The following is a 12,493-nucleotide window of genomic DNA, read 5'->3' as shown; positions in this document are numbered from 1 at the left end:
TTTCTTTCTGAGTCTTTAGAGACCAGTCTCGTACCGCGGCATTCCTCTCGGTTGTTTGTATAATTGACTCTTCCATTAGAAACCCATTTTTTGGCAACCGATCTCTAGTCAACACCTTCCTAATATGATGCCTATAATGCATGATGTAAAATAAGAATAAAACAAACAAACTTGGTTAGCACAACACATATGAACAGAGAAAAACTGTAGACAATCTAATAAATTAAGCTACTTGATCCAATGGACTCGATTCCCTTGCATAGAAAGCGTAAATGTAAAAGAAACAGAAGGTAAGATGTGTTTTTCCCGTGTACTTATTTCGGTGACTAGTAAACGGATGGAGGTTTGGCACGGCTCTAGTTGGATGGCTCGTATGGTTCACTATATGCGGTTTTGGTTCTAGATAGGTACTCGAATCGTCTGTACTGTCATCTACTAAGATTAGTACAGAGCCTCGGTCATGGCCCATCATAGGCTTACGAGATCAATTCAAGGGATTACATTTACTTATGCCTATGCGGAGGGACAAGTTAACTCACGAAAGCATAAGTCATATGTAACCCGAAAGTATTCACTAGCCTGTGCGGAGGAACTCACGAAGGCGTAGCGTTTACTTTCACTTAACAGGGACGGAGCCCGGGTATAGAGCTCGTGTTATGCAACAAAAATGCATGTGCGCGGTGCGTGGGGAGAAACTTGCAAACCTTTCATTTATTTTAAAACTACAAAACTAAAACCATAAAACTTAAAGCTGAAAAACGAAAGATAAAACAAATTAGGAGATATGTATGTATGATTTTTTCGAAAACAAAACTTAAGGATCATGATTAAATATTAATTTGAACACGGAACTTTGAAACTTTTGACAACACGCGTTTAATTCAACTCGACTCTCAAAAATCGTCCCCAGCGGAGTCGCCAGCTGTAGCGACGTAAAAATTTACTTGATCGCTAATTGTGGCTATTTATTAAGAAACTTAGAAATTGAAATTTGATTTTAAAATAAACCGGGAGTCGCCACCGATCTTTTTTAGGGTGTGATCGGACACCCATTAGATTCCTCGTTAAAACAAAAAGAAGGCCGAGTTTAGGTCTACGTAAAAAGTCAGAGAAGAATTAGGGTTCGGGAGTCGGTTACGCGCGAGGAAGGTATTAGCACCCTCGCGACGCCCAAACTTGGTATCTTATAAACATGTATTGTCTTGATTTTCAAAAATATGATTTCAATATAAGATTTAATCGTGATCCGATTGAAAAGACGAGAACTTTCAATTTTTGATTTTTGAGAAGGATATACCGATTTAACACGAGCCGACAAATTTCATCAAACATAGCGATGAGATTTGATGACTTAATATTAAATCGGTACATTGCCTTGATTATTGAATTTAATTAGAAAACAAGAACACAATTTTTGTTGTAATGCAAAGCAAAGCTGATATGGAATAAAATGAATAACTGACATAACCAGAAATATATTGAAGCAAATAATAATCGCGGCAATAATCTCAAAAACAATAATCATGCATGCTATATTAAACATAATAATAGTATTAAACTAAAACATTATAAATATATCTATATATATATATATGTATATATGAACATATATTAGCAATGATAATAATAGTAATAATAAAAGATGTGTATATATATACCAACTAATACGTAATTTAAAAAATAAGTGAAAATAAATAATGAATGTAATAATATACTAAAATAATATTATATGTAAAATGTATATACAAGAATAATGAAATATGTGTCAATAAGATCGTATAAAAATATATAACAAGAACATTAAAGTATATACATAATATGTATAAAATGTAGTATGGTATTGGAAATATATACATGGGATAATATGTAAATATGTACATAGTATAATGTTAAAAATACATACTGATATAGAGTTAAATATATATATATATATATATATATACATAAGACAATATACAAGATCAAATGTAATACAAGATTCAAATATGTACATGACAAAAATACAATACTAAAAAAATACATATATGTAATATAAAAATGCATAATATAATGTTTAATTATTTACATAATATATATATGCATAATAATAATGTTGAAAATATCTATGAACAATATTACGAAACATATACTTATATGTATTAAGGATATATACATAAATAATAAAACATATGCTAATATTAATGATAATAAAATAATGTAAAATATATGCGTAAGATTGTATATAAAAAAGATATATATATATAAATATTATGGTAGTAAAAATATGTGGAATTATAAAAGAAACATATAACAAAGATCGTAAAAACATAATATATAAGAAGTTAGATAATATGTACACAATATACATGTGAAAAATATATGCATAATATAGTATTAGACCATAATAATACAACATTAAAAATATATGATATATGTAAAGTATAGTATTAAGAACACATATATATAATATATGAAGAATATACATATACATATAATACTAAAACATTTAGGTAATATATACATATTAAAATAAAACTTTAGTACTAATATTACATAAATATATACAAATATATTAAGCATGTATACATATTATAAGTATATAATTGTATAATAAAACATAAGCTAATAATAATAATAATAATAATAATAATAATAATAATAATAATAATAATAATAATAATAATAATAATAATAATAATAAGAATAAGAAAATAAGAATAAACAAAAAGGACTAAAATTAAATAAAAACAGGGTGGTAAGGCCAATTTAAAATAAAAACAAAGAAAAGGGACTTAATTATAACATGCGCGAAACTTGGAGGGTCAAAAGCACAATAAATCCCTTAGTCAAAACGCTGCTGTAACACCCCTTAACCCCAAACCGTCCCGGAAGAGAGTTATGGAGCATTACCGGAGTTTACAGAATAATTACACACAATTTCATTTACATTCTTATGTTCATGTCAAAACTGTCTTCTTGAGTAACAGTCACTAAAATATTTATATCTAGAGTTACGAAACTCCAAATTAAGTTCCGTTAATTTTTCTTAAAACTAGATTCATATACCTTTCTACCATAAAATTTTCAGAATTTTTGGTTTAGCCAATTAGTACAGTTTATTCCTCAAAGTTACCCCTGATCTGCTATTTGATAGTTTCGACCTTTCTTTACTAAAATTTAATTATCTCATAGCACAGGACTTGGATGATGTTCCTGTTTATTTCTCTTGATAATAGACTCATTAAAGATTCTAAGCATATAAATTATAGCCTGTAATTATTTTTATACAATTTTTAATGATTTTCCCAATTCAGAATAGGGAATTCCAAAATCAATCTGACATTGTCTCACAAAAATTCAAATTCATACCAAATTAGTCAAATCCTATTTTATACCATAGCCAAATCTAAATTTATTTATTTCATCCTTATATTTACAATTTCAAAATGATATACACATAAGACATCCTAGGTACATGCCATTACCAATAATTAACACACTTTACCTTAATGAATTCGGGATCGGACTGAGATGCTGATTCAACGTACTATCTTTACTTAACTCAAGCAGAAACAAACCGTATAATCGAGTATGGTATACTCAGTGGTATTTTATAATCCGAACACTTGATAATATAACAATTAAACTTAAAATCACAATGATAAATATAACCATTCATTTATTTATTTTATAGATAAGTTTCATTTACTTACCATAAAAATTCTATACAAGCCATATAACAAACACAACAACATATTTGCTCAATTCTTTTCATTTGCTTACTATATAAATTCTTTCAATATATTCACAATTCACTTGTATTCACACTTTACTTCTTAACAATATACCATTTTAATTCATTCTAACATCAATCATCATCCATTTGAACTTCACTCATTTCATGAACCTTTTGGTTCATGTTTTCAATCTCATATCTCAATTTCAATTCTCAATTCAATTTCTCATTTCATTCCAATAGTTCAATCAATCAAATTCACTCGATTTATCTTTTCACTTATTTACCCCTATTAACAAACCCGGACTTTGACGGATACAAGGATTCCAACCCAAACACACCAGTACGGCACATTGTGCCTAAAATGGTACACAGTACCTGATCAGTATACGACACATAAAGTGCCTAAAATGACATACGAGGTGCCTGATACGACACACGAGGTGCCTAATACGATACACGAGGTGCCTGAAATACGACACATAAAGTGCCTGATCGATAAAGCCGGCAAATCCCGTACACTTTCAGATCCTATGGCATGCCAATTATATCCGACTTAGCCCGACTAGTTAATAGGGTATTTCATTCACTTTCTCAATTTAATAATTATTTCATCAATATCTCATTCAGATAATTACATATATTTACCCATTTTCACAATTCATACAATTTCATTCAATTCAACAATATATTTCAATTATTCACATTAATTCATAATTCAATACAATTCAATTCATTTTTCAATATCAAATATTCAAATATCACAATCTCATATATTCATACCAATTTCCTCATATTTCCAATCAATATATTTTTCAATATAACATTCATTCAATATTCAAATTTCTACATAAATCATATATATTATATAATTCAATCAATATAAATTCAATCAATATAAATTCAATCAAAATAATTTCAATCAATATAAATTTAATAAAACAGATATTCATAAATCAATTCAATATAAATTTATCACACACTAAATCAATTCATTTCAATTATAAAGACACAATACAAATAATTCCCATCTTAATTATTTATCATAATATTTATCCAAAATTCAATTATCATAATTGCATAATATCTCATTCACATCTCATTCACACACACACACACACACACACACACACACACACACACACACACACACACACACATATATATATATATATATATATTTATAATATATAATTCAATTTAATCTTTTATCCAATTATCCTTAATTAAGCTAAATTTACTTAATTAAACTTTAATTAATCACTCACTTAACTTCATAAATATTTTTACTTTTTTTTTATATAATCTAATCCATTTTTCAGAAACGGTGACCCGAAAATACACTTTTCTAATAACCTTAAAGTTCGGTCACATACAAGCAAAGACAGGGACCCAATTGAAAAAACACTAAAATTTGTAGCACCCCAAACCCGCCCGAAGTTATGGCGGATCCGCATGCCACATCAAAAACGTTAAAAAAATTTCCATTCTAAGTCCGAAAATCGTACTTGATGTTCAAAAGATTAATTCATTAAGGGTTAAAGTGAATGGAAGTCAGGCACCGTAGGAAACCGGAAAGAGGTGGTGAGTCCATCGGATCGCTTAAGTACCAAGCTCCTTCGGATCCAATCCTAGACATACATACCACCATTGCCACACCTTAACGTCATGGATATTTCTAGGAAACCGATTTGATTAAGTCATTTTTAGGAAAAGTGATTAATTTTGGAAAATACTTTCATTGCGGAAGCTTTGCTTGTTGTCGTGTTATTTTGAAATCAACTGTTGTTTTTGAAAACGCGCCCTAAAGCTATCCAATTTCAATAGTTAAAATAAGTATTACCTATCTTAGTAATACATATTAAAACCATCAAAAATAATTAAGCGGCCTTATTACATTTAAAAACCCAAAACTTCAAACGTAAATAAAAATATGTCCAGTTCACCAGAAGAAAAATCAAACTTTCAGAACGGGTGGCCACTCCGAATTCCCTTACAGCTCCAAGCCCACTATGGTTGGGGATTTCCTGCGTGGATGAAAATAAAAGGGGTGAGTTTGGGGAAACTCAGTGTGTAAGGAAAACCCATTCAAAGCCCAAGTCAGCTCAAGCCTATTGGGCCTAAGCCCATTTAGGTAACAGTGGTACTGGGCCAGAGCCCTTTTCAGATTACAATAAACTGGGCCTTAGCCCCTTATTCAGATAACAGTATGGCCCATAGGCCCATTTCAAAATACATGCAATATCAGTAAACATATGCAAGCCCATTTGGGGAGACTACTCAACCCACCAACCACTACACTTCACCCGTACCAGCCATACACTCCATGTGGGAAATAGCTCAACCCACCCATTAACACTCCACAGCTTGCGGCCTTGTCATCATTTAACAAAGAATTGAGGCAAAGCCTCCAAGACGTGGACAAGCCACTTTCAAGATTCCTCCGTCAATATCCCAATCCCATGCATCAGATAATAACAACATGGCATGCAGTAAATAACAACAGTCAAACATGCATTTAGGTCAATTTAACCCTAGGGGTATTTCGGTAATTTTGCACCTAGGGGTATAACAGTAATTTTCCATACATAGGGGTATTATAGTAATTTAACTGCTTTTAGGGTTTTTCATGCATATTCCTACTTTTCACGTACTAACAGAATCACGTACCGAGGGTTCTTACCGAATTGGGCCCGTTGGCCCATCATTCCAATTTTGGCCCATTAAGCCCAAAAATATCGAGGGCACAGAAATCATGCACTTTGCAGTCCAAATTTTGCAGCTTACCAAAAACATTAATCGATTTACCTCAGAGCATTCGCACACTCGCAAATCTACAAAATACCGGTTTTCGGCATTTCGGCTTTTCGAATTTTGCCGATCTAGACTAAGAAAGAGGGTGTTAGTTACACACTTGTTTACCACATAATCATAATTTCACTGCAAGCTGTCTTCCTGAGCAACAGTCACTAAATTATTTATAACTGGAGCTACGAAACTCCAAATCAAGTGCCGTTAATTTTCCATGAAAATAGACTCATATATCTTCTATCCATAAAATTTTCAGAATTTTTGGTATGGCCAATCAATACCAGATTTTTCTTAAAGTTTCCCATGTTTCACTGTTTGACTAATCTGACCACTCTTCATTTCGAATCAAATTTCTCATTGTACAGAATTCAAAATATGTTCTTGTTTATTTCATTAGAAACTAGACTCAATAATCTTTAATTACATAATTTATTCAGCTTCTAATTCATCTCCCACAATTTATGGTGATTTTCCAAAGTCACGTTACTGCTGCTGTCCCAAGCAGATTTATTACCAAATCACTCTTTCACACCTAACTTGCATGCTTGTTATTTAAACATGTATATCACCAATCAATCATCACATATCTATGATTTTACTTAAGTATAATCTCCATTTCATCATTTTAAAGCACAACATGTTAGCTGATTTTTCCCTTTAACATCTAAGGCATATGCATGCTCATTTGTTTGGCTCAACTTCACCTATCTTCCATTTTTTCATCAAAAGAACATGAAACAACAACCATTTCCTTCATTTTAATTCATGACTAAATGCTCACAACACAACTAAAAATCAAAATATACTTCAAGAGTCAAGGTAGAATCAAGAAGAATTCATGAACCTCAAAATAGAAGCAAGGTACCAAGAACTTACCTTCAATTTTCCTCCTCCTAGTGACCGAATACTCAAGAGCTTTCTCCTCTCCTTTCTCTTCTCTAACTTTCAGCTATGATGAACAAAGATGGACAAAACTTTGTTCTTTTCACCCCTTTTTCTTTTAATAAAACTTCATATTTCATCCATTTAATTCTTTAATACAAAAGACATAAAATTCTTATCATGAAACATTTACCTAACCCATTATCATGAAACATTTGCCTAACCCATTATCATGGAACATTTACCTAACCTATTATCATGGAACATTTACCTAACCTATTATCAATTTGTATCAATTTGTACCATAAATTATGGATATCAAGTGCACATTTTGTCTACAACAACATGATGGCTATCCACTTCATGTAAAATGGGAGGTTTGTCATGCAAATCCTCCTATTTTGCACTCCTATTTATTTGGCCACTTCAATTTAGCCTATAGCATTTTCAAACATTTTCACATAGGTCCTATTTCACAATTTCACCCCCTTTTTCTTATGGAACAAAAATTAACTAAAATTGTCGGGTTCTATCTTAAGTTTGGGCTTTCTAGAGGCCCACTAACATAATTAAACCTATGCCAACATTCACAGGATTCTCGAAAATTGGGGCGTTACAAAATTATGGGGCCAAATTGAAAATAAGAAAACTTGATTGTAAAGCCCCAGAAAAGCGGAAGGACTACGTGCATAAATAGCCCATTCGAACAAAAACACGCGGATCCTGAGGCGGGTCGGGTCGGATGGTTCGGGTCATGTTCAAAACGACGTCGTTTTAGGGCTAATGGGCAGCCCCCAAAACGACGTCGTTTTGGTGGGCTATATAAGGCCCTAATTTGACAAAAAAAAATTTGATGAAGAGAAAAGAAAAAAAAGAGAGGAAGAAGAGAGAAGGGGAGAGGGAGAGGGAGCTTCGGCTAGGGGGCCGGTCACCGGTCCGTCATCGACCCTCGCCAAGACGCCGGCCTGGCCACCGCATACCTGTGACCTAAAAGGTAATTTTCTTTTTTTTTTTAAAATTTTGTTTTATATTTTTTATATATTTTAGTATTTATGTGTGGAAAATAAGCTTAGAGAACGAAACTAAAAAAAAATAAAAAAGATTACCTTATGTTTAATAGTTTTTGATTTTTTTGACAACTTTGATCCTCTGATTTCAGTGTCAGAGTCACTGCTTGTATGTGTATTTTACTCTAACTTGGTTATTGACTTCTCTTGAACATTTGAATAAATATCAAAAACGAAAAGAGGAAAAAAGAAGGAAGCCGAACCCCTTTTACAGAAATCCAAATTGGCTTTTATAGCCTTTACAATATTTTGTTTAATATTTGTTGTCTTGTCTCTTTTCTGGTCTTGCAGGGTATGGAGGTGCCATGCATGCGGGGATGGTGTTGGCAGAAGCATGGGGCGTGGTAGCCGACATGATGGTGACCAGAGATGGTGCTAGTGTCAGAGGAAAGTGGGGTGGCTAAAGGGGAGGAAACCCTAGGGTTCCTCTAAAAGTGTTAAACATTTTTGGGCTTAGGGTTTTAGTATGCTGGGCTTGTAACTGGGTAATGGGTAATTTAGGGTCTATTGGGCTATTCGGGTTTGATTATAACAAGCCAAAATTGGCCTACAACAATATAAATGTTCTAAAAAAAATAAATTTAAATCATGATTAAAGTAATTATAGAATATTTCATTTTCAAAAAGTGATTGTAATTATTAAATTAGCGAAACATAGAATGTAGTACAATAACGGTTTTAACAATCTAATAAATAAAATAATTTTTGAATAGTTCAATGATAATTTTGTAACTTTTGAAGTTGAATAAGCAAAACGTAACATTTTAGTGACTTTGGGTATAGTTTACCTAAATTTTTCTAGGATTTTGTGGATACCATATTTAGTTAATTGAGTTTTTTTTAATTTCCATCTTTTAATTGTTAATAGAGATTTAATTATTTACTGATAATATCGTAATTAACTATTAATCTAATAAAACCTAAAAAAATTAAAAATGATTTTACATATTAAGTCTAGAATGAATAACTATGAATAACTCTTGATCTAATTTAGACAAGTCAAGCTTTGATTTGTAATTAAGATAGGAATATACCTAATGAACATGGGTAGCCAAAATTTGAGTTTGTTCATAATCAATTTAGTCTAAATTATTGACATAAGAATATAATTCAATAATTAGATTAAGTTAGTTCTTTAATTGTTTGGAAGACGATTAAGGAAATATAGTACACAAAGTGGTTAATAAATTAGGATAATATGAATGGAGATAAAATATTTAGCTAATGTATTGGATGAAAATGAAATCCTATATATTTATTATTGATTAGTTGTTTATTTAAAATTGCTTTGTTAATTTTATTTACTAGATTTATTTAAAAAAATGTGTTGTTCATTTATTTGGATATATTATAGAATAATAGTTAGTGTTATAATACATATATTTACGTGTGCGACCAATATATACCATTATAAAGTGGAGCTTTTTATTAGACAATATGATAATAAGAGTTTTGCAAAAAAAATAAAAATAATAATAATAATAAGATTTTCGTTGAAATCGTTTTTTTAATAAATTGAGGATATTTTTTCTCTAATATTTCTTCAATTAAATTTTATAATATAAGATACTTGAGATTTAGTCCTTCTACTATCTAATTAATGAATTAATCAATTTACTTACTAACAAATTTTCATTTCTTAACCCTATTTGACTCCAAGCAACCCATCTTATTATTTAAGTTCGAACTTGACTTTTCCAACAGTGATGAGAATCGAATTGTTACAGAATTAGATTCATTAAAACACATTACAAAAAAATATGTATAACATTTTGTATTTATGATAAAATTTAATTAATTTCGAATTTTGATAATGATAAATTTAAAATCTTTATAAAGAAAAAACAACGACTTAAATAATTGATGAAATAAATGAATTAATTTTCAATTTCAATTGATTAATTCTGTTGACTCCTACATGCCAGAAAAGGTAAAAAAGATGAGTATGAGGAGTTGAATTCTTATGTTTGCACTAGCTGGGGTCTTCAGTTTTCAAAAATGAAATCTCTTCTTAACATAGTTTGATGATTAAGGGCATCGTAGGAATTCATAATTAGGCTCTAGAATTTCAGCATCAGGTTTCGCTATTGAAGATGAAAGAAGATATTAATATAGTTTGATGATCCAAGAGCGTGGAAGGTAACTGAATGGAGAAATTATAAACATGAAAAGTAATTCTTGAGCAAATTATATCTTCATTTAACAATAAGAAATAGTGACAAAGGTTCTTATATACTTCCTGCTTCTCTTAAAAGGATACAACAATAAAATTATAATATCCCACTTAGGCTTCATGTGTTTGTAGTCATCCTTTTAATTGTTTGTTCCTCTAAAAGTGGACCATGTCGACACCAATGGTCAAGGTGTTGCTAATGATATTTGCAAGCATTGCATCCATGTCCTTCATTGGAGATTCAAGCTTAGCCTGTTTGAAAGCATTGTCACAACCGAGTACAATTTCCACATTGGCGCCTAGTTCTGTGCTCAACTGAACAAGGTTATGGTTGGAGATGGCTTCAAGGGATTTTTGATCACTGTTAAGAATGTTATTGTAGACATCAATGCATGTTTGAAGGATGGGAACAATAGTTTTAGGGGTAGTGGGGTCCATTGAGAGCCTTGTAACCTCCGCTAATGCATCTTTGGTCTGGTTATCCATTGCTTTAATCCCAGCTTTAAGGACAGAAAGAGGCTCAATAGGAGCATTCCCATCTAGGAATGGCATAGTTGCTATGATACATTCGACGGGGTGATCAGTGTTCCCACAGATTTGCTGAAGGGCAGGGTCGACACCACTAGGTAGTATACTCAATAAATCATCAATGCTTTCCAATGTTGTACCATCGAATGCAAATGGTGATGGTGATTCAGACATGACCTCCATCATATCATAAAGTTCTGAAGAAGCAGGGCTAGAAGCATTGGAAAGGGGTGGAGGGACATTAGCAGAAACAGAGAAGAGACAAGAGAGAGAGATAAGGGCGAAGATGAAATGGTTGACCTCCATGATCTCTTCTCTTATTTTGGATGAAATACAATAGAAAAATAAAATGCAAGAAGTGAATTAAAGATGTGGAACTAGTGAAGCTTTTATAGTATTTTTTTAACCCTCATAAAAATAGTGTCTCACCGTAAGATGTGTCCACACAATCTAATTTTAGCATATAATTAACTACTTTTGCTTTTATTTAATTTCCCTTCTTAGTTAGAGAAAAAATAGATATATGAAACAAGAAAATCCTAAAAAAAAATTACCCCAAAAAATTATTAATAAAATGGAAAAATTACCATGTTAGAAGCAAAAGAAAAATAGAGTGTTTTCTCCTGTTCCACCGATAAGCCCGCTGCAATGACTACTGGTAAAGTGTTGTTATCACCCAAATACTCGCATTTCAAGTGTGCGGGAAGGTGTTTTATTTCCAACACAGGTGGTTTGATAATTGACAGAGTCATCTTGGCTGAAAGATTCTCTGATTGACGTAGAAGTTCTTTATATTGTCTTTTCCAGTCCAGTTGATAGACGTGTTCTAACTGCTTTTCGAGTAGTTTCTCAAAAAAATTGTCTTCTAGGGTTTCTTCAAAATCTGAAGTGCAATCTTCATCTTCGCTCAATTGTTCTTCCGTGTCTTCCTCGTTGTCTTCTTTCGTCTCATCGGTTCTCATTACTTCTTCTATCAATTCTATTTCTTTGATTTTTCTCCAAGTATAATCATCACTGCTCACTATTTCAAGGAGCATAACAATTTCCTGAGCAGTTTTTGACCAAACACTTCCTCCAACCATTACGTCAAACTATTCTTTGCTCTCTTGATCTAAACCTGCATTGTAATAACCCAAATTTTACGGTTATCGAAAAAAATGTATTTTCGAGTCTCCGTTACTGAAAAATGGATCCGTAAATAATTATAAAAAATATTTAAAAAGTTAATTGAGTGGTTAATTAGAGTTTAATTAAGTAAATTTAGCTTAATTAAGGATAATTGATAAAAGGATTAAATTGAATAAAGTGTGAAAGTTT

The 12,493-nt window shown here is 31.5% G+C and overlaps 1 protein-coding gene and 1 long non-coding RNA gene across 2 annotated transcripts; both read right to left on the bottom strand.

The window, feature by feature from the left end:
• Positions 1-5,500: 5,500 nt before the first annotated feature.
• LOC128284343 (uncharacterized) lies at positions 5,501-7,602 on the bottom strand. Its single transcript, XR_008274762.1, has 2 exons — positions 7,403-7,602; positions 5,501-5,742 (listed from the first exon to the last, which is right to left on the bottom strand). It is a non-coding gene; the product is annotated as an uncharacterized LOC128284343 (long non-coding RNA).
• Positions 7,603-10,804: 3,202 nt separating this feature from the next.
• Positions 10,805-11,482, bottom strand: LOC108471687 (uncharacterized). The gene has a single exon (XM_017773267.1). It carries the CDS (start codon positions 11,480-11,482, stop codon positions 10,805-10,807), a length of 678 nt encoding a protein of 225 aa, XP_017628756.1.
• Positions 11,483-12,493: the final 1,011 nt, after the last annotated feature.

Source organism: Gossypium arboreum, chromosome 11, assembly GCF_025698485.1.
Source record: "Gossypium arboreum isolate Shixiya-1 chromosome 11, ASM2569848v2, whole genome shotgun sequence".
Taxonomy (NCBI): Eukaryota; Viridiplantae; Streptophyta; class Magnoliopsida; order Malvales; family Malvaceae; genus Gossypium; species Gossypium arboreum.
Note: the sequence above shows the minus strand (reverse complement) of the source record. Positions and strands in the feature narration are given on the sequence as shown.